Source organism: Callorhinus ursinus, unplaced genomic scaffold, assembly GCF_003265705.2.
Source record: "Callorhinus ursinus isolate GAN/ISIS: 27379988/994484 unplaced genomic scaffold, GSC_fseal_2.0 scaffold3, whole genome shotgun sequence".
Classification (NCBI taxonomy): Eukaryota; Metazoa; Chordata; class Mammalia; order Carnivora; family Otariidae; genus Callorhinus; species Callorhinus ursinus.
The window spans coordinates 86,304,882-86,327,273 of record NW_027397065.1 but is presented as its reverse complement, the minus strand read 5'-3'; the positions used below and the strand labels follow the sequence as shown (position 1 = coordinate 86,327,273).

Genomic DNA, 22,392 nt, shown 5'->3' with positions numbered 1-22,392 from the left:
GTGGAGAATGGCTGCTCTGAGGTAGAAGCAGTTCACTCTACCCCCCACTGGTACCTGCTGCCCCTGGATGGTGCCCCAGAGCCAGCTTTTGAGATGGAAATGCTGACTTCAATGGAGTGGACCCCAAATGCCACACACCAGAAAACCCCAATAGAGTGTAAAAGATCCTGCTTAAGGTGTTTTGACACTGTTGGGGACATGTCCACGATTTATTCTAAAAACAAGACTTTATTTTATTTATTCTACCAAGACTGCACCTTCAGTGTGCATTAAGGGAGTGTTTATGCAAAATGATTAGCTGACTGCAGACTTGGATATATATTTCACATAAAATCTCCTCTGATCTTCCGTTACACACTCATGTATCCTGTAGGTAGCCCTGGGGACACCGGATTCCCCCGCTGAGACTTTGTCCCTAACTCGGAAGGTGGTCTGACCCACAGATTCTACCAACGCCTCCAGTGGAAGCACTCACCCTCCTGGGCTTTCAGCCCCACGACTCTCGCCCATGTGCAGACAAATAAGGAAATAAGGCCACCCTCGGCTGAAACTCCCACCCTCTGGAGTCCCGGCATCGGACCCACAGAACTGTGCATGCATCCTGGCTGCCCACCTGGGACCGGCCCTCACACTCAGCTCGGGAGCCACCGGGTCCCTATTTTCACCTTTTCCCACCTTTGCTTCTCTTTTCTTTGGCATCACTCCACGAGTCCATGGGGCCAGACCCTGGTCCACCCCGAGCACAGGGCAGCCCCTTCCCAGGGACAGGGGCCTCTCTGGGGCAGGGATGCGTGTCCCCCCACTGTCCACTCCTCTGCAGGTCCTGTGGCACCTCCACCCGCCCCACATACACACTCAAGGAAGCACCACCTGCCCTCAGGATGCACCCAAGCGGGCTTGCTGAACGTCCCCGCAGGAGTGGGGTGCAGAAGCCTCCCTGAAGCAGCAGGGACATGGGCCTCCAGCGAGCCGGGCAACCCTGCGGGGAAGCACCGGGTCTGGCGGCGGTGGGGCTTCCGTGGGGCAGAGCTCCTCCCAAGTCACAGTCCCATCGCTCAGGGGTGACAAGCCCTCAGGCTCATGCCAGCCGCTGGTCCACAGCGCTCCTTGGGGAAAGCAGGGCAGTGTTCTCCTTCCAAAGGACGTGGGCCTCTGTAGGCTGGGCACTCGGGATGGGGATTCCTTTCGTCTGGAGAAAGGACCCTGAGCAGCCCTGCCGCTGGGAATCACTTCCAAAGACTCCAGTGTGAGCCGAAAGCCAGTTTCCTAATGAAAACAGGCAAACTTCAACCCTATCCAGAAATACTCCTAGAGATTTAACTGTGATTAGTGTCATTCGATGTTAGGTTCAGAGGGGGTGTGGCTTAAAAGTATTAGTCCCTATCTGTGCTGCTAGTACTAGCAAGGAAGGAAGGAGAGAGGGAGAGAGGAAAACAGAAGGAAGGAAAAGAAAAAAAAGATAAGACCGAAAGAAAAAGTCATCCAGAAACTTCCAATGCGACCCACAGGGAAGGCAAACGTGGCAGCCTCCAGGAGAGCTGCTTTAGGGAGGAGGTCCAGGTGGACATGGGAGGCACCCCTGTGAAAGCCCGCCTGGGGCTCAGGCAACAACCAGGGGTACGGAGGGGTGGCACACCCCTATGAACAACAGCCGCAGAAGGATGGAGAAGCAAAAGTTACTCCATAGCTGCTTAAAATACTTAGATTATAGTTAAAATTATTCTTAATGAATTGAAATTCTGTGAAATAAGGAGAATGTGAGAGAGACACAGAGAGAGAGAGAGAAGCCAGAGTGATTTTTCTCTGAGTGGAGTTTCAGAGAACAAAGATGAGAGCATTTCTCAGCAGTGGTAAGTTCCAGGACGTACAGTCAGCCAAGGTGCAAACTCCGCGGGGAGGGTGGGTGCTGCCCCCGGTCACTGCAGGGGATGGACTCAAGTCTAGCGTGGACAGCACTTAGAAAGCATTTCTAATCAGGTCCAGGGAGGCTTTCTCCAAATATTAGTATTCTCTTTCCCAGGGGAGATAAAATGTCCTTTTAAGCTTAGAAAACACTGGGGAAGGGATTCAAAAGCAACTACATCGTACTTCTCAGCGAGGACATTTTTCTTAGAGGGAAGCGATGACACAAGTTAAAGCATCCAATGCGAATCCCGCTGAGGAACAACGAGGGAACCCGCTGGCTGAATTTCACCTCAGTGTGGACTTCAGCTCTGTGTGTCCAAGCCGAGCAGCCTCACACAGCGGGCAAGACTCGCAGGAGAGGCAACATGGACTCCCCCCCCGGAAAGACCCAGAACACCATTCAGGGGCGACCTCTCTGACCTCCCGGAGACCCCCTGCCATTTAAATTGGAATTTTAGTAGAGTAGCTTCTGAAAATCTGGGTGTATGAGAGTATTTTCAATACAACAATACTCTTGACTAAACGGGGGATTTCCCCCAACACTTTCTGAAATTGTTTCTTTCAACTGGATAGGATTAAAAACACGTGTGCTAATAAGTCTGCGTTCCGCACTGCCTGTGCTGCGTACGTTCACGGATCTGAAGGTTCACTGTGCAGTAAGAATGTGTCTTACTGTCCATGTCGGTCAGGGGTGTCCGATGAGCAGTTTCAATCTTGTTCTTTCTTCCAAAAACTATTCAACCAACTGCCATGTATTATTTATCAGTTGTTTATGAGTAATTTCTCCTGCTTTTTTCCTTTTGGGGACCTCTATGAATATATATGACAGCACTCTGAAATGCTTAGTGGTGATCAATGCTCAGAACCACAGGGATTTCTGACAACCTCACTTCCCTGCTTTCTCAAGGTACATCTTGAAATGCTGTTGCCTCCGTGCAGGGAGAGGTGGGAGGGGGCGGAGGGGAGGGCAGCACTGAGCTAGATAGAGACACAAGGCACCAGAACCTCCTCACCGGACCCGGAGGCAGCAAATGAGAGCTGGGTACTTGGGGCACACTTCAATATGTACATCGACGGGCTGCAGAAAACCAGTTCTACACGTCAGTAATGCTCCGGGAAGGGGCTGATAGCCACACACTAGTTCTATCAGGAGACAGAAAATAAAAAGTTACTTCTCCTTAAATGTCAGTTCTTTCGAACCTTCCTATAACATGGGGGAAAAAAAAAGTTGGTTTCAACTATATTTCAAAGTATTTTTAATACTTTCCCTCATCGGTGTTAATGAATGTTCACGATCTTTCCTTGCAGGAATAAGAGAGGCTGAGGAGGCTATCCAAATGGTGAACGAGTGGTGGTTTTACAAACGGCTCTTCAGGATGTTCCTATGGACCGGCCAGGTAGGCTTCCGGGCCAACCACGCGACAAGGAGCTCCCTGGAATGGTAGGAAGTCCAGAAGGGAGAATATGGAGGCTAGCCTTGCAGCACCGTGCAGAACGCTGGACCCTTCATCATGTCTGAGTCTCTGGTCTTTCAGCTCAGCTCCACCAGGGACAACACAAGAACTGCATCAAGACCAAGGGAGGGATGAGAGTGTCACACCTCACGCCATCACCTCTGCAGACCCAAGCCAGGGTGAATCCCTGCCCTTGCCCAGGTGAGAGCCATTCCAAGTCCAGACACACAAGTTGCCTCCAAGGATTCCACAGAATTATCCAGGTTGGGAAGATGGGAGACCCATGGCGAATAACTCTACAGCCACATTCATATCCTTCATTTTATCAAATACTATGGATCTGACACTCCTGGTGGAGGGAGGGGGACTCTCAGCAGAAGTGTCTATTCTCCTGAATTAAAACATCATGAAGATTTACGCTCAAGAGCAGGAAGACATTCCTATTTCTAAAGACTCCTTCCTATGTGGGTGGTACATTTATTAAAAAGCTGACAAACACAACTGACTTGTTAGAAAAATGGACTGAGCACAATAAAAAACAAAACAAAACAAAACAAAACTTCACGCCATGGCTCATTCAACAATGATCAAGCATTTAGACCAGATTTTCACGACATCATATTTAGATTTTTGTTGCTTTTAAGGATGTCTGTTTTTGGCAGCAATGGGACACTCATGGCTTGAAATGCACTTGAAATGTATCCAAACTTCATCTCTGAAGTCGTGGAAACATGGGCAGTCATGGAGGACAGGCCTTGAGAAACCGGGGGATTACAAGAAGCCAAAAATGTAACAGCTATTTAGTACTCATCGTAATTATTGAGATCTGTAAAGTAGGCGTTGGAATAGGTCTTCCCAGTGAGGTGAGGGTTGAAGTACTTGTTTCTTTCCTCTAGGATCAAGTTGTTTTTGTTAAACGCCTGTAAAAAGTAAAGTAATAATAAAAAGAAAGACTTAAGAATACTCCACAAGCAGTATTTTGGAAAGATAACATAAGGAGGGGACGATTAGGTTGAATTTGAACTCCCTTCTGAGGCTCCGTTGTTCTAAATGTGATTTCTCACTTACTTGCTTCCTCCCCTTATTTGCCTTCCTGAGGACCTGCCTCATGACCAGAATGAGGTTGGCAATTTTTGATATATAGAGCTTGAGAAATCCAAACCTTCAACAAACCTAAAACTCTAGTGATTTCAAATCAACAGACACTTTGAATGTTATGTAACTGAGTAGAATTTAAGCAGCTTTCTGATTATCACAGACAGGTACACTGATTAAGAGATTTTGAAGGAGCTTATTTAAGTAAATGCATGAAATTTCAAATGGCTTGATTTCTTTTCATTTTCTACAGTTGTTAGCAGGTGAGCATGTGATGAGAAAACAGCCATTCTAAGTTGCTGCCTGGACATTCTGCAGCCTGACAAGCCCATTCAGACCCAGAGTCTGAACATTTACCTAAGGACCCCAGTTTGGTGTTTCCACATAAGTCCCTGTTTTGCTTTTCCTGGGGCACCTTTTTTTAAATTTATTTTTTAATTTAAATTCAAAGAGCCAACATATAGCACATCACTAGTTTCAGATGTAGTGTTCAATGATTCATCAGTTGCGAATAACACCCAGTGCTCATCACATCACATGCCCTCCTTAATGCTCATCACCCGGTTACCTCATTCCCCACCCACCTCCCCTTCCGCAACCAGTCAGAGTGGTTAAAATTAACAAGGCAGGAAACAACAAATGTTGGCGAGGATGTGGAGAAAGGGGAGCCATCTTACATGGTCGGTGGGAATGCAAGCTGGTACAGCCACTCTGGAAAACAGTATGGAGATTCCTCAGGACATTAAAAATAGAGCTCTCCTGGGATACCTTTTAAAATAACCACTCAGAGGGTCTCCTGCGTGGCTCAGTTAGTTTGGTGTCCGACTCTTGATTTTAGCTCAGGTCATGATCTCAGGGACGTGAGATGGACTCACTGGGGAGTCCGCTTGAGATTCTCTCCCTCTCCCTCTGCCCCTCCCCTCCCCTCCACTCACTCACCCTCTAAATAAATAAATAAATATATATCTTTAAGAAAATTAAAAAATAAAATAGCCACTTAAGAGCTGAGCCTGTAAAACGTGAGTGATGTCTGCCCAAACCACCTTATAAGTAACAGGTGCCTGCTACCCTCTCTCTGTCTCCTGCTCACTGCTGACCAGGGATGGAGGACTGCCCTTCCCCAGGCTCCTGGGGGTGGGTAAGTAATAATCCTTGGGACCTGACTTCCTTTGCGTGAGTGTACTGAAACTGTGCCCTCAGTCAAAACAATCCCGGGGTTTCTCCTTCCCCAAAGGAGGAGCTCGGGTGCTGAGGGGGCTGCCTGCTGATCCCGTGTGGCCTGTACCTTCTCATTCAGCAAGCCATAATATGCATGTTATTGGGGGGCCCAGCTATGGACCCCCCAACACAGGCTACTGTAGCCACTTCTGACACGGATTTGCCTTCCTTATTAAGTCATTAAAGCCACCTACACTTTCAAAATGCAAACTATTTAATATTTATCCTCAATATTAAAAGGACTGACATAAAGATGTCAGATGGTTGGCAGAGGCCAACTGTCCAGGACTGGTCTAGGCAAGGTATCAGAAGAAAGTTCCAGAAGGATCATTAGAGACTAAGGCAGCAGTCAGTGCCCTCAGAGCCCTCTGCCCTCCTAGTAGTGAAATTTCTTATGATCTGGATAACAATAAATTATTATTTATTGGTTCCTGGATCTCAAGTGAGATCAGAAGACCAGCTAAATTCTCTTGAGACATTTGAAGTAACACACAAGTCAATAGGTTGGAATCACATTTAGAGGAGCCCCATTCTTGGATCCTGAAGGCTTGTTTGAAAGGTTCTTGCTCATAAAAGGAGCTCATGTTCCTCCTCATACTCTGGGAGCTCGGGGCTGAGAGGGTGTGAGGGGAGTGTTATTAGTGCCTAGGGCTTTATTCCCTGGCCCTAGCATGTGATTAGCATCAGGCGCTGGTGGGTTCTGGATCCTGGTGTAAGCAAGACGCATGGGTAAAAGCCAACTGGCTCTGTCTCTCTCCAAGTAAACAAGAAAGGACACTGTGGTCCTCAGGGAACAAGACCTCCCAACCACCGGAAGTTGTAAGGGCTGAAGATGTTCCATATTCCCACATGGGAAGGAAATCAAATTTCAAAGGAAACCATCATGGCAGAGAGAGCATCAAAATGTTCCCTGGGAATGTTAAGGGGAAGCACCAATTTAAGAGGAATATCAAAATGAGAATGTCCTTCATTCAAGGGCACGTGGGGTGAAGTCAAAAAGAGCCCTGCGTGTCCTTCCAGCTACACCCCGACTCCTGCATGTTATCCCATTTGGTCCTCACAACAGAGATATGACAGTACACATTGCTATACCCACTTTAAAGATGAAGAAATTGAGGTTCAACAAATTAACTGACTTGTATTCTAAACCCTGACGCACAATGCCTCAGCTGGTGACTCATGGACTCAGGTCTGCCTGGTCCAGAGCTGATGTCCTTTCCACTCCTTCTTCCTCAGAATGAGGAGACTGGCCATTGACTCTCTATTTCTGGGGCAAACACTGAATTAATCACCCATTGAGAAAATTTAACAGAACACTTCGTCCCATACCAGTCACATAATAGCAGGCAAAGCTGAAGAGCCTTCATTATGCATAAAATTTATTTGAGGATAGTTTTTATCATAATGTAACAATTTTTCTCAGGATGCCAACCTGGGGATTGGAGGCAGAGCTGGACATTGGCCAATGACCCAGTATTTTCCGGCATTCTATCTGTTGCTGTTTCCAAGTCCTATTTTTAACCTACTTCCCCATAGAAGGCGCCATCTTTTTTGTAGGCAAAGCCAAGCTAAGATGGCAGCTCATCATGAGGGGCACCCGTTACCTTGCTCTCCACTCTTTCATTCAAGCCACCCCCACCCCCGAGCTTGGCCAATGGCCCCCAGGGCCCTTCCTTGAACCTCCATCTGCAGACCCCTTACCTTGATGGCTTCCACTGAGTCATACTTGTCCAGTTTGTTGATGTGGTTAGTTATGCTGGTGTTGAGCGGGGCGGGAGCAACGGGGTGGATGACCGTGGCATCGTGGGATTGCTGCTGGTACCGCTGACAGTAGGTGTAGACAAGCAGAGTAAGGAGGCAGCCCAGGATGGAGCTGCTCAGCCCCACGGCAATCATGTGGAACACATTGAACTCTGGGAAGACAGTATCAAAAGTGACGCTCCTTTGGAAAAGAACACACTACTCAACAGCTCAATGCACTTGGATGAAAAGAGCAAGACAAAACAAAAGGCCCGTGACCTTCCTTTGAAATGTCATGGCCACCAACACACTCCCCCACAGGGAGCACAGCATATTTTAAGTGAATGCTCTTACGGACTATAATGAGTCTTTAGGAGATCACCTTAATATACTAGCAGAAGCATTTTTTTCTTTTAAAGGATTCCTCAAGTCTGCTCATCTGTTTCAAGTGCAGCATCATCTCTGGTCTAGGGGGTTCCTAGAGAACATTTTTTCCATGCTCCTTAACAGGTGGAGCATCCCTGCCTACAGCCTACATGAACAAAGTGAGAATGCATTTACTGCTTCCAATTATTGCTCAAAATTACTGTATTTTGGAGACCCGATAAAGAAAATTTTGTACCAAAGAAATAAAGGATTTGTGCCAAAGGAATGAAGTATGATCTTTTAATGGTTATGAAACAACCCTCTTTCACATATTTTTTTCTATTAAATAGCATCTTTGGGTTATTTTCCTTGAGTTATGAATACAAGATGTTGAAAAAATGAGCAGACACGGATTTATGTGTCTAATGTGGGACTGGCTTGAGGAACATCAAGGTACCATAACAAAGATCTTTGTAATGTCTGAGAAACAACCACACAGAAAAACAGATGTTCATCATGTCTTGATAGAACACCATACAATGAAGGTTTCAAGCCTTTCAGGGAATAAAGACAACATCTGGGCAATGCTCATGAAGCTGGGCTTAATGAAAATCAGGTGAAGCAGAACATGACCTTGCTGTTTCTACACTGTGTTGGCGCCATGTGTAACCTGTCGCCTGTGGGTTACTGGCCTTGTCCCTGCACAGGACACATCCCAAGGACTGGCTTTCCCCCAGGATGTCCCCTCCACACACCACCAGGGGGTGCAGTGCCACCCATGCTCTTCCCTGATCTGTCTGTCCATCCTGCACCCAAAGAGAACCACTGGAAATGCCTTCTAGGCACCCTGCAGACACCAGGCAAATCGCAGAGCCACAGAGAGAGAGGCCCCCAGGCTCTCAGGGAGAGAAGGCCTACAAGTTTGTCCCTTGCACCCAGGCCCTGGGGTGTTTGCCCCTCGACTACCCTGGCTCCTACCTGAATCTGCAGCAGAGGTGGGGTACCCTCACTGTTCCCACACCCTGATGTCTCCCTCTAGGCCGTGTCCCTTTGCTACTTCCGGATGCCGTGTTCCCGGGACCCCTGAGAGATGGAGCTGCCTCTCTAGGGGAGTGGCCAGCATGCACAGAGGCTGCGTTCACTGTAAGCTGCAACCCCCTCGCTCCTACCCCATTCCTAAGGCAGGCACCCAAGTCTTCAGCACCAGACCCTGGATAATCCCAGCAGATGTTACTAGAATATTCCACAAGCATCACCTGCTCCCCTACATCCACCAGTTTTTCACTTCTTGATTCTTTGGTCCATTGTTTAACAAAATGGAAGCAATTCATAAATCTCTGACCTTTCCTGATTTTGTCTGAAGCCTCTAGAGCTGGACAGCCCCAGACGTGGGCCGGTTGGACAAAGCATCCGGGGGGACATCCCACCAGCCACCACCAGAAGGGTCTACCATCACACTGGAACTGTGCTCAAAGTAAGCGATAGCAGATTTCACACGTGCTGTCATTGTTTTACACTTTAGTCACTTTGACTCCCTAGGGTCAATGCCTTCTACCGATAAAAGTACTTTCTGCTGCACTGATAACATTTTATTATAATATGTGAAAGATATATGATGCTCTCCATATGCAGATACTTTGTCATTAGTCAAATGGATCATGTGTGCAGGTGCCCAGGGAGGCTGGGGCCAACTGACATCTTTATGAGGATTATCTAGTCTTTGTGTCTCATGAAACTAAAACTAAAAATAATAATAATAAATTGAAAAATTCAATTGGCCTACATTTTTCTGCATAGGGAAAAATAGTGCATATTAAATCTCTTTTGAATTTGCTTAATGTGGCTCTTTGCTTGGAATATGCTTTTTTTTTTCTGTTGTTTTTGGTCAGAAAAGCTGGAATAGAAACCAGCTACCCAGTTCACTCAACTGGATGATTTCCTATACCAAATTTGATTGATTTCTCTTCAAATGGAAAAAAAAAAGACATCTTGTTGTCTCCCTAAACATCCCAAAATATTTTGCTAGGTGATTTTTTTTTTACCCCTCAGCCCTACAATCAGATCCATATGACCTCTGACTTCCCTGTCCTGGTGTGTCAGTGTTACAGCAGCCTAAAGATCTAAAAATATCAGTTGTGAACATCACAGAGTAAGGAACGTCTCTATGATCTAATCAATAGCATGTCAAGGCTTGATTTGGGATTGGGTAGCCCAATTAGCCCATCTGACTCAGACACACAGAAGCAGCATTTTAGGATGGGAATGGATGTTGCACCATGTTCTCCCAGATGTTCAAGGCCTTTGAAGGTCTCCTATATCCTAACCCAGACAAGGCTGGCGGGGGAAAATGGTTTTGGAATCTCTGGTGGGCATGGAGGACCAGTCAACTCTGCAGAGGTATCAGCTGGTTGACCCCAAGTTCTGTCTTGGCCTCCCAGAGGACAGGGGCACTCCTTAAAAACTCTGCTTCTCTTTGGACCTACGCTGCCTCCGAAGGCAGCAGGTGTCCCTGGACCCTGGGTGTTGTCCAAAACTGTCTCCTGACCAGGGCTGCTGTGGCTCCAGCCCCCCAGACACAATCCTCCCAGATACCCACTGCCAGGATCCTTCTCCCGTGGTACTCTCAGCTCCACTGCCTGGATCCCATCTGTGACTCCAGTGCTGACTACCTGTGTGAACTTTGGCCAGTGGCCTCATCCCTCTGACTCTTACCGACCTTCATGCAGATGACAGTGCATGGCTGCAATTCACAAAACCAAAATCTCTGGAAACGGATTTTTCATCACTCACCTGGCAGCAAAGCATGACCTGACCCAACCCTTTTGCTGCAGAACTAACTAGAACTGCAGGAGAGGCATTGGCATCTTCACTTTGCCCACACTTCACAAAGCATCATGAAAGAGACTGCTTACAGAATGTAGCCCTGGGCACTGCAGAGTGTTACATAATAGACATCATATGCCCCATACGACCTATCTGAAATCCTGAAAAATGCTGAATTCTAAAACCCTCCTGTATTTCCAAAGGTTTTACATTAAGGAACTGTGGGCCGCGGCACCTACGTGAACGCTCTTTGTGAGGATCAAATAGGGTACTTCTTGCCATTTAATACGGTGGTGTAGAGTGACTGATTTAAAAATATTAATGGACACTTACAGCTATGATTATTTTTATGGGAACTAGTGTCTATTCATCTTCCAGTGGATCCCAAGTCAGTGACTGCCAGTCTGTGAGCTCTCTGAACCAATGTAGGTCAGACACCAGACACTGAATGTCTCAGGCACTGGGGTCTTTTATGATATGACTGCTGGTTCCAGAAGGGCTGGGGCTGTTGGTGTCCCCATGGTCAACTCAGTGCCCCTCACAGAGCTCATGGATCGGGTGCTCCGCAAAGATTAGTAAATGAACAGATTAACAACTAACTAAACAGAGAGAATGCAACAAATAGTGAGCTCTTAATTAATGTAGTTAATAACAGTAAGTACGTTCCTAAAACACATCCACAAAGCTCTGGATTCTGATTGAAAATAAACAAAGACCAGGGCCTCTGGCTGAGCTTCTGGGACTCTGCTGGTGGACTGGATTATGGCAGGAATGGGTATTTATAGGTCACCAGCCACATGGATGAATCTGTGGTCCTGGTGTGGATACTGGCTCTGATTACCAAAGGTGGACAGAGGATGGGCTTTGACCAGTGGACAGTCAGCCCCTCCTGTCCAGACAAGGTAAACATAGACAGTCAAGTCCAAATTTAGCAGGAACTGGAACCAGAGAATGTTGAGTTTTGTCATTCAGATTTGCAGAAAGTTTAAAAACCACCTCCAGAGATGTAGGTATAACCTAATGCCCCATTACAATGTTGTCACTCCAGCAGTCTGCTGGTTAGAGGCTGGCTGCCATGTATCTGCACTATAAATGTAAAGGAAATGCTTGAATTGAGGTTTTTACTCCTAAGAAATTTAACTATAGCTACTATCAAGATCACTGGTTCATAAAGCTTATTAGCATCCACTGAAAGAAATCACCTGAAAAGCTTATTAAGCCACAGAGTGCTGGGCCCCACTCAGAGAGGTTCTGATCCTACAGGTTGAGGCAGGGCCTGAGAATATGCACTCCTACCACCTCCCAGGTTGATGCTGATGATGCTGGTAGATATTGCACCTGAGAAACACTGATCCAGATGTCAAATATTGACTACTCACATTCATACTAACCAAAGTATAAGGTGTTTGGATCAAGAGTTTCTCCAGTCTGTTCTTCTTGGGCCAAACATCATATAAAACATACGGGAAGAGAAATGATGAGAAAATATCAGAAATTAATTAAAAATTAGTTAAAAAGAGGAACTTACCCCCACACCGTTTCTCTTCTACACTACTGGATCTCGCCACAGATACTTCTGGAAAAAAAATTAAATCATGATGTGTAAAGGGTGTTGGGAAGAAAGAGCGTATCAATGAGTCTAATGATTTCGTGTTTTATGTGAGTCAAAGTTCCAAAAGCCCGATTACTTATTTAAAAAAAAAAAATGTATGTTTCTTTGTTTTAACCAACCTGAGATGTATTCGGTCAAGGTCATCATGATTGAGAAGGAGTGAGATTCATTATCACGGAAAGAAAAGGCTATGGTCCTCTGGGTTGAAACCAGGGCACTAATTTCAAAATAAGGCCAGAGTATGTGCTGATTTTCTGTTACCAAATATTCCGCCAGGTGTCAACCCCACAGCATTTGCCTGGGTGTTCCGGCCTCTGAACAAAGCAGTGTTGTCAAATTCCCTGCAGAGGGGACCAATCCACCACAGCTCCAAGGAAATTGCCATAAAGTCAAATAAAGCCCCCATTCAGCACCCACTCATACTCTTTGCCATGACACATATTATATACCCAAGTAAAATGCCAACGAGAGAACAGACGCTAGGAATGGTTTAACCCACAAGGATCAAACATCATTTCAGGAGACCAGAGACACTATTCTTTCCTGTGCTGACTTTTCAGTGGGTAGCAAGAATCAGCAGTATGTCTGTGGTCAAAAAGGAAAACAATACAATAAATACTTGCAGTTCGATACCTTACACGATGGAGGCACCTTATAAGGCTAAAGCTAATAATTTTCTCTAAAATATGGTTACTTTTTCCATATGTGGAAGAAAACAAGGTAAATACCTATTATTACCTTGTAGGAGGTTGGTCTCTGCTTTGGTCTACAACACTGCCTTAAAGTACAGTGGACATAGACAAAATGACTTGGAAATACCTAACACCATGCCTACATATGACAGATGACTGGCTACCATCAATAACCGAACATCGATTTCACATGGAAAAGCCTATAGCCCAAGGGCCAGCCAGTCTCTTCTCCAAGATGAGAGCCAAGGAAGGTTTCCATCTTCCCAAGTAAACCAAGGTTGCATAAAGAATTGGCCTTTTTTCTCTGTACAAACACATGCACACAGCACTGCAAGGGCATTTAGCCTAATGTTAAAATAACAGGATAATCTAATTTGATTTTTTGGGCAAAATCGTCTCACCGTGTTATAGTCAGTAAACTGTAGGAGATATTGTGTTAGAAAAAAAATACTCAACACGCATGGCCCAAATTCAAGCCTAAACCCACAGTTATCTGTAAATCTACTAATTACCTTGAAACCACAGGAGTTGATAGAATCATCTCTGTTTCACCAAACAAGACCTCAAATGACAGATAAAACTCCCACCTATGACTCATTTCCTCTCTAAATGATGGAAATGATTTGGTTCACACTGACAAGCCTCTCTGCCCTTACCTGGGATGAAATTGGCATCAAAAACACACGGCTGGCTCTCGGTGGTGTTTCCAGAACACTGGCTACCCACAGGGAACAGAAGGATGCATTGGCGGGCACGGACCTGCACTCCAGACACGTCGCACTCAGACCAGTCTGACCACTCGGACCAGCTCTCTGCAATGACCGGAAGAGGGGACATGTGACAATGCCCCCTGAGATCAACCCACCTGGAAGCACCACACATGACTTTAAGTTTTCATATTACATTTGTAATGGGGCTGTGTATAAATAAGATGGACGTGTATCTTCTAAGCGTCCCAGTAAATAAATTACACATGGAGTGGAATAAAAGAGCTTGTAGACCTTTGAGCAAAAATAATGCGCTTTTCCAAAATCCATGTTATTTTAAGGTTTTAAAGTCATTGTAATTGGACACACAATACTCTAATTCATGAGGTCCAGCTGTGCAGAGACGGTCAGTGGTCAGGGGAGAGAAATCTTCAGTGCAGACCCCATTTCCCACAGGGCAACGCTCCTCTGTGAAGAGCAGCCCTCAAACCCTTTCCTGCCAAAATTCCTACAGGCCTCAGAGCTTGGGCAAGAGAAATGGCAGTGCGTGAATGAGAGAGACCAGGTTGCTGAGAGGGGCTTCCAGCTACTACAAGCACCTTCCCTTCCGTTACACGAACAATTCTGCAGTCGATATACCAATGTCAGGCAGTACCTGAGGTAGAATTTATTTTATCCCAGGTTTATTGTTGCCTATGTGCCTAAGATCAGGGCATGAGTCTGGGGTGAAGGCCCAAAGCTGAATGATCTAAGGACACTTCACCCTGAAGTGGAAAATTTGCTAGGATTCGTTAACTTCACCCAGGCCTACGGACGTGTGAAAAGAAACACTCATGTTTTAAGTAAGGAGGTCAAAAAAATGTGCTCTCAGTATTATTTGGAAATACTGAACAAATTAAAAAGATATTTTTTAATGCAGTTTGATTTTTTCTTCTTAAATTTCAGTGTCATCTCTGCATTACAGGGAAAATCTGGAAATCAAGTATGTGCCTGGATCCACGGTAAAGAGGTTACATTTTTCCTTAAAAACGTGTAAAGTACGAGGTTTGGGGATGACTGTGAGAATCTGGTTTCTAGGCACTTTTCAATATAAATGGAACCCTCCAGAAAGATCTGCAGGAGCAAGTAAAAACATTAAAAGTATGGGTGTTTCAATATCAAAGTTAGACTCAGAAGAGAGTGTCCCATTTCCATTCCAAGCGGCCCCCACATGTCAGGACAAAGCAGATTATTACTGGAGAAGGATGCTGCGGCAGTGTACCCACTGGGCACCTGTGTTAGCCAGCCTTGGAGCTTGGATCTCCCCGAACCCCCGGACCTGAAGCCAAGTCCTTCACAAGGGCTCTCCTTGCTCCCCAACCTGATTTTCAGATCCCATGACCAGGTTAAACCTTTTAATAATGCATTGTGATGACCCGTGTCTGTTACTAGTTGAGAAACAACGGCACGGTGAGAACTATTCATTCCACTGTGCAACAATGTGCTATGACGTCACAGCAAGGTTTATAGCGCGGGATTGAGGTGTTCCCTTCTTTCAGTATTTGCTCTCATGGGGTCTCATCACTTTTACCACTTGCAAATCAAGGGAGGGAAGGGGCGGGTTGAGCCCCCGAGTCGGGCAATCAGGCAGGCCGCTTACCCGGGCAGGGCTGCGTGTTGCAGAGCGCCTCCTCCGTGTGCAGCCCCAGGCAGATGTCTCCTCCGTAGGCTGGGGCTGGGTTTGTGCACGAGCGGGTCCTCATGTAGTGCCCACCACCACACGTCGCCGAGCATTTTGACCAGGGAGACCAGCAAGACCAGACGCCATCCACTGGGAAGGGACACAAAGTCACAACACTTCTGAAATCCCCATCTGACCAATCTGACGCGGCCGCAGATGGAACGTGCCTTGCAGGAAGGCATCGGTGCACCCCCTGGCCGCTCACGGGGCTGTCTGGGCTCGTCCTCCTGGTGAGGAAACCAGCTTTGCATATTCCTCCCTATGCTTTCTCAGTGCCTCTTACTTGTTCTTTCGGACAATATTTCTAAACCTATAACAGGCAAGCAGGAAGAGAGCCGAGGAGTGCTACGTATGTAATACAAAGTCCCAGTCCTCGGGAAGGACCATGAACCACATTCTGTAGTCATTCACGTGAAGGCCCGCTAGCTCTCTCTCACTTTGCTAACCACACAACCTACCTAGAGCCAAGGATCGGCAGCTGCAGTCACGGGCTTCCTTCCTACCTGGATTACAATGTGCTCGACGACACGGGGTTTTGAGAAAAGCTAACAGGTTCCGGGAGGAACTGTGAAGGGCGCTCCGGAGACGCAGGTGCTAAACAACCAAACTGAGCATGAACCGCACTTGACCTGGCAATGCGTTTACAGGAAGGATTAAAGAGACGAATCCCAATATCCACAGCCAGATGATTATGGAGGAGAGTTTTACAATGCGGACATGAGGCATGACTGGTTCCGTGACTATTGGTCACCCAGAGCATGTCCCTCGTTTGCCCCAATCCGGGCTCCTGATACCTGCACCCGCACCTCCTGAGCGCTGGCATCGGTGGCCCGCCTGGATGTGGGACCTCGGTGCTCGTCCTGCATCAGCTGATGTTGCTAAAACCGGCCCCTCATGCTGGCTGCAGTCTCTGATACTGTCATATCCGACCTGTTATTTATCTAACTCCTGAATGGTGCTCTCTCTTGCTAGCCAGCCCCAGAGCAAAGCTGCAGGACTCTGTTGACCCGGCATTAGACTCATCAAAAATGGGCAAGAATAGCCATCACCACAGCTAGTGACAATAAAAACCCGATGAGAGCCTCACTATTACCATATGTACCTAGTTGCATAGTTTATTTTCCCTGTATCCTACATAAAAAGGAAACAAAATGGGGCACCTGGGTGGCTCAGTCGGTTAAGCAGCGGCCTTCAGCTCAAGTCATGATCTCAGGGTCCTGGGATCGAGCCCCGTGTGGGGCTCTGCACTCAGCGGGGAGGCTGCTTGTCCCTCTGCCCTCCCCCTATCCGTGCTCCCCCTCTCTCTTGCAAATAAATAAATAAAATCTTAAAAACAAACAAACAAACCCAGAAGCCATCATGAGAAGCAATGCCAAAGTTGTTCAAGGTTGTTTTAAGTAGAATCACAGCATTTGCATTTTAATACACCCAGCATGATTTAACGCATCTTTGTGGAGTAATATTTTTCTTTAGTTATAAGCATACGTAAAAAGAAAGTATTTTTGAGAAACATGAGCAAGAATTTCATTTTTATGATATTTTTATCTGCAAACAAGTAAAAACAAAACAGAAACAAAATACCTGAACCCCATGTTAAAGTGGGTTTGTGACCTAACTGGGCACTTTGTGATTCAGAAGTTTATACGTTTTCCCTAATAGGCAATAAGGTGGATCGGGAGGTAGGGGGGAACCAGTCAGTTATCTGCCACTGGTAGGAGGCAGAATTGTAAAAGTTTCAAACATCCTCCTCTGCATCTATTCTTACTGGGCGGATGCTTGCTGCCAGTTTTTCTCTGTCTGTAACCTGAGCTGAAGCTTGGTCTCTAGTGCATATGTTTGCACACCCAAGAAGAAGGTGCCTTAGAATAACAGGTGTCAAAGAGCTTGGGTGTCTGAATGTGCACAAGACAATCTGGAGCTCCGAAGGGTCTAGTGCCTCGTCTAGATGGTGCGGGAACCTGACTTAGATAGAACCAACCATGGGATCTGAGGATTCTTCACTTTTGTATGTCATGGTAGACTTGCTGACCAGTGGCCAACAGGTATGTTTAACAATGCTCAACATTACTAACTATCCATGAAATGCAATTCGAAACCACAATGAGACATCACTTTACACCTGCCAGGATGGAGGTTATAAAAAGAAAAACAACGGGGAACAATAGATAAAAATGCTGGTGAGGATTTGGAGAAATCAGAACCTTTGCACAGTGCTGGGGGCAAATGAAAACTGGTGCAGTCACTAGGAAAAGCACTATGGTGGTTCTCGAAAAAATTAAAAACAGAACTACTGTATGATCCAGAAATCCCACTTCTGGGTACAGATATCCAAAAGAATTGAAATCAAGATCTCAAAAAGATACCTACACTCCCATGTCTGTTGCAGTATTATTCACAAAAGCCCACATAGCCTTCTGTGCAACACTGTTCTCTCGGTAACAGTCCTGTCTTGTGCATGTGTCAAGTTTTGTTTACAGGGGCCCTTGGGTGGCTCAGTCTGTTGAGCATCTGACTCCTGGTTTCGGCTCAGGTTATGATATCGGGGTCATGAGATCCAGCCCCCTGTTGGGCTCCGAGCTCAGTGGGGAGTCTCCTTGGGATTCTCTCTCTCCCTCTCCCCGCCCAAGTAAATAAACAAATTTAAAAAAAAAAATAGAGATTTGTTAACAGGGTGGCTCTCATGTTAAATATTCTTACTACAATAAAAAATTTTAAAAACAAACCAAAGATTGATTTTTTTTCATTCATAATCATGTTATAATCATGCAGTCCTAACAGTCACACACCAGGAGGCTGATAAGCTGATGTTTAGAAACTACCTTGTGATATTTCAAATAGCATTCATTCCTATCCACATTTCAACTAACATTCCAAGTATTATCTCATCTAGTCTAATAAATGCTACCCACCCCATTCACACCAACTGTCCTCTTGGTATCACAAAAAAATTGCCCTGGCACAGAACTGTTTGTTGTTTAACAGAATGTAGCTCTTGTTCGGAATGCGAGCAGTTTGAGGGAGCATTTGGAACAGAATCCAGCAGCTAAAACATTCCCACTTGCCAGTTTCAACCATAAGCTCACAAATACCTCCACCGAGTTCAACAGCAACTTCATTGTCCTAAGGGATATACTCAGAACTGGGGAAAGAGATGCTTCCAGTCCAAAGGGAAATCAGAGGAAAATTCCAGCCACGGTACTCCACCAGGCAGTTGCCCTGTTCTGTAATCACTGGACACCCCGGACCAGTTCGACCCAGCTCCTCACTTCCTGCCACCTCAAACTTGTGCTCCTATCACAGATCTCCACCTTCTCGGAGCACGGACTCTGGATGCAAGGGGGACGGTGCTTTGGACTGGATAAAAAATGATAATGAATATTGAAGTAATATTTCATATTAGGAAGACTATAAAGTATTTCCAAAATAGAAATTACAGAGTATGGAAAAGCTTCACGCCATAGCCTTCACTGCTAGGCAGCCTGCAGGAACTTTGGAGCCAAGGAAGGAAAACAAATGTAGCCTCCATGTGAGGCACCTGAGAGCTTCCTAGCCTGCTGCATAAACGATGCTGGGCTAACACAATAACGACACAAGTGGAAATAATAACCCACTTGGTAGTGCTCCTTGTCCTCACCACCACCATGGGGGGTGTTCTAGAATGCGGGATGGAACCAGAGGGGTGACGGTGCAGAGGCGATGCGTGGGGGCGGGGGGGGGGGGGGGCAGGACCAGCAGGCTGAGCCCAGGACCAGGCACCGTTTAGGGCTTCGCGTAACTCCGGTCACATTGCTACAAGTCCTGCGGGAATCTCTTCCTGGCCCAGAAAGACCAGTTCAGAGGAAGATCAGACAAAAACGAGAAAGCTCAGATTCATGTTTCCTGCAAGGATCAAGGCAATGAATTGAAGGGAATTACTTTGGATCAAATGAAATTCAGAGATTAGGTACACCTGATAGAAGGGGATGAGAATTCTTGTTCTGACTGACTACTCCACCCGCCACAGCCAAACAAGAATGACGGCCCCAGAGGTACGATTACTAGCCATCTGAAGAGCAGAGCAAAACGAAATGATTAATGTCTGAGTGTCAGGCATCCTGGGGGCTGTCAAGAGATATAAAATCCTGCCTCCACAGTCCTCCGGGACGTGGGTGTATGTGACACTGTTTCCCCAGAGGGGAAACACGTTATCTGCAGGACACACACCCAAGTCATCCTTTTCATTCAGAGTCTGTCCCTCTGTTAGACTGTGACTCAGTGTCCCTCCTGCCTCATATTATGACTCCCATAAAGTTACTTAAACTTGAATATTACTCAGTAGCAAAGAACGACCTGTTGTCTCCACCTCTGGAATCCTTAGTTCTGAAAACAAACATGGATTGAAAAAAAAGGAGTGAAGACTGATATGAGGCATTCTTAATCTCAGGAAACAAACTGAGGGTTGCTGGAGTGGTGCGGGGTGGGAGGGATGGGGTGGCTGGGTGATGGACATTGGGGAGGGTATGTGCTATGGTGAGCGCTGTGCATTGTGTGACTGAATCACAGACCTGTACCTCTGTGAATCACAGACAGATCTGTACCTCTGAAACAAATGATACATTATATGTTAAAAACAAAAAAAAGAAGACGATAGCAGGAAGGGAAAAATGGAGGGGGGAAATCGGAGGGGGAGACGAACCATGAGAGACGATGGACTCTGAGAAACAAACTGAGGGTTCTAGAGGGGAGGGGGTGGGGGGATGGGCTAGCCTGGTGATGGGTATTCAAGAGGGCACGTTCTGCGTGGAGCACAGGGTGTTATGCACAAACAATGAATCATGGAACACTACATCGAAAACTAATGATGTAATGTATGGTGATTAACATAACAAAAAAAAAAAAAAAAAAAAAGTTAAAAAAAAAAAAAAAAGGAGTGAAGAAAGACCAAGCACTGGGTTACTTGGTCTTCCTTCCTTCATTCAACTCTGTCAGCAAACATTTTTGGATTGCCCACTGTGCGCCATTCACAGGGTATACGTGGATGCAGTGATATGGTCCAGGTCAGAAAGGAACATAGAGTTCATGAGGAGGCATCCTATGAATAATGTCAACCCAGGATGGTCACTGGTGATTGGGTTAGTAACCAGATGTAGTAGCTACATCAGCCAAGGACCCATTGAGCTGGAGTCATGGCAGCTACCCCTATCAGGCCGCCCCTGAGCTGAGTCCCAAGGGACAGACAGGAATTGGCCAAAGAGAGGAGCAGGGCTGGGGAGTGGGGGTGGGGTCATTCCAAACACCAGGTACAGTGTTTTAAAAGGTACAGAAACCTGTGAGCACAGCATCTTTGTCAGAAGGTACAAATAAGTTTCTGAGTTCCTTAAGCAAGGAACTGGCTTGCAGCAGTGCTCAGTGAGTATTTGTTGGATGGGTGAATAGATGAATAGATGGATGGGTGATGGGTAGATGATGTGTGGATAGAGGGATGGATGGGTGGGTGGTAGGTGAACTGGTGGATGGGTGGTGAGTGAATTGGTGGATGGACAGATAGGTGGAAGGATGGATGGATGGATGGGTAGGTGGATGAATGGTGATGGTTGGATTGGGATGAATAGATGGGTGAATGCATGATGGATGGGTGGGTGGTGGATGAATAGATAGGGGGATGGATAGATGGATGGATGATGGATGAATGGATGATGGGTAGATTAATGGATGAATGGATGGGTGGATGGATGACGGATGGATGGGTGGTGGGTTAATTGGTGGATGGATAGTTGGATGGATGGATGAATTAATGTATGTTAAATTGAAAAAACCTAGTTCTCGGCTTTGAGGAGGAGGAGCCCAGTAATGCCCCTGCTCCCGTGGTGGCTCTACTCCCCCTGGGCTGACTCTGCCTGAACTTCTCCAGCCTCAGGAGACTCTTCCCTCCAACTACTTGGCTCTCCCGGCCAAGTGATGCTGAGGGGGTGGGAAAGGTCACAGAGCCAGTTCTTTCCCACAGTCCTAGCACGGAGAGTAGGATTCCTCCCTGGCACTGGGAGAGAGTTCATTGGTGACATAATTAGATTAGGATCTGTGTTATAAACTGAACAGGGAAGGCGACAAGGGAACGTCAGGATCCCTCCATCTACCCTCTCCTCCCCAGGCTCCAGACATGAGGCCTCACTGCTGTCAGCACAACATGCGGACTTCTCCAAATGCTTGGATGCCCCTTTGGTCCTTGAGTGCAAGACTCGGGCCCATCTCAGAGACACCCCTTAATGTGACCTGGTGGCTGTTTTTATTTGAGGTGAACTGGTGGGTGAACGATCACTGACGGCTGTTTCATGTGTGTCAGGCCTGTGTCGGGCACTGGGGGCGCTGCAGTGAGTGGGACCATCAAGGAAGTCCCTGCGGTTCTGGGAACCTCTGTGGGGCAGAGTCAGAGGCAACGTGCAGAACCCTAGACAGCGCTCGGGGGGCCGTGAGGCATCGATGAAGGAGCCTCCGGTTATGGGAAGGTCAGGTGGGAGGGAGTCAGGTGCCGGGGCTGCCCCCAGAGCTGGGCGGGAGGAGCACACAGAGGGCCAGTGCACTGACTACGACAGACAGCCTCAGGACTGCATCTGCAAGCAACGTCCTGTCCAGGAAGACGGAGGCTCCTCAAGCTCATTTACTAACCCTGCGCTCATTTGGGAGCTCCGTGGAATGAAATGCCAGGTCTCAGGGCATTTGTTGTCCCCGACAACAGCCTCTGTCAGCCTCCAAGAGAGAAGAGTGTGTGTTTGGAGGACTAAACTCAGGATAAAACGGAGCCCTGCTGACTGAGGACACGAGGGTCTGGCTTGGCAGGCCCCTGGTGGGTCACTCTTGACACCCGTCACCCTGGAGGAGGAATCTGTGGTATGAAGCGGGGGCTGGGCCCATGAGTCTGGGAGGAGGCCAGCCTCTAGTTTCAAGGACACAACACATCTCTCCAGGCCAGGACCGCAGGGCCCCCTGCTCCATCAGGCACGGGGCCGAGGGCCCTGGAGCCTCATGGGGGCTCACGAGAATGTTTTAATTTCTTTAAAATCAGGAGAAATAAATGAATATAACC

The 22,392-nt window shown here is 46.8% G+C and overlaps 1 protein-coding gene across 17 annotated transcripts in view; it reads right to left on the bottom strand.

Annotated features, from left to right (window-relative positions):
- Positions 1–22,392, bottom strand: part of SEMA5A (semaphorin 5A) — a 478,910-nt gene that overhangs the window by 2,268 nt on the left and 454,250 nt on the right. For 10 of the 17 annotated variants that reach the window (XR_012377654.1, XR_012377655.1, XR_012377662.1 and 7 more), the window contains 5 exons: positions 15,252–15,422; positions 13,562–13,717; positions 12,130–12,177; positions 7,374–7,585; positions 2,579–4,279 (listed from right to left, as the gene is read on the bottom strand). Coding sequence is in view for 2 of the 17 variants with exons in the window: in XM_073891092.1 (XP_073747193.1) it covers positions 4,272–4,279; positions 5,132–5,165; positions 7,374–7,585; positions 12,130–12,177; positions 13,562–13,717; positions 15,252–15,422 (629 nt within the window). In the remaining 15 variants the exon portion in view is untranslated. Of the gene's footprint in view, positions 1–2,578; positions 4,280–5,131; positions 5,166–7,373; positions 7,586–11,992; positions 12,035–12,129; positions 12,178–13,561; positions 13,718–15,251; positions 15,423–16,710; positions 18,687–22,392 lie in introns of those variants that run through there. The other 7 variants (XR_012377656.1, XR_012377665.1, XR_012377667.1 and 4 more) reach the window with 5 other exon arrangements.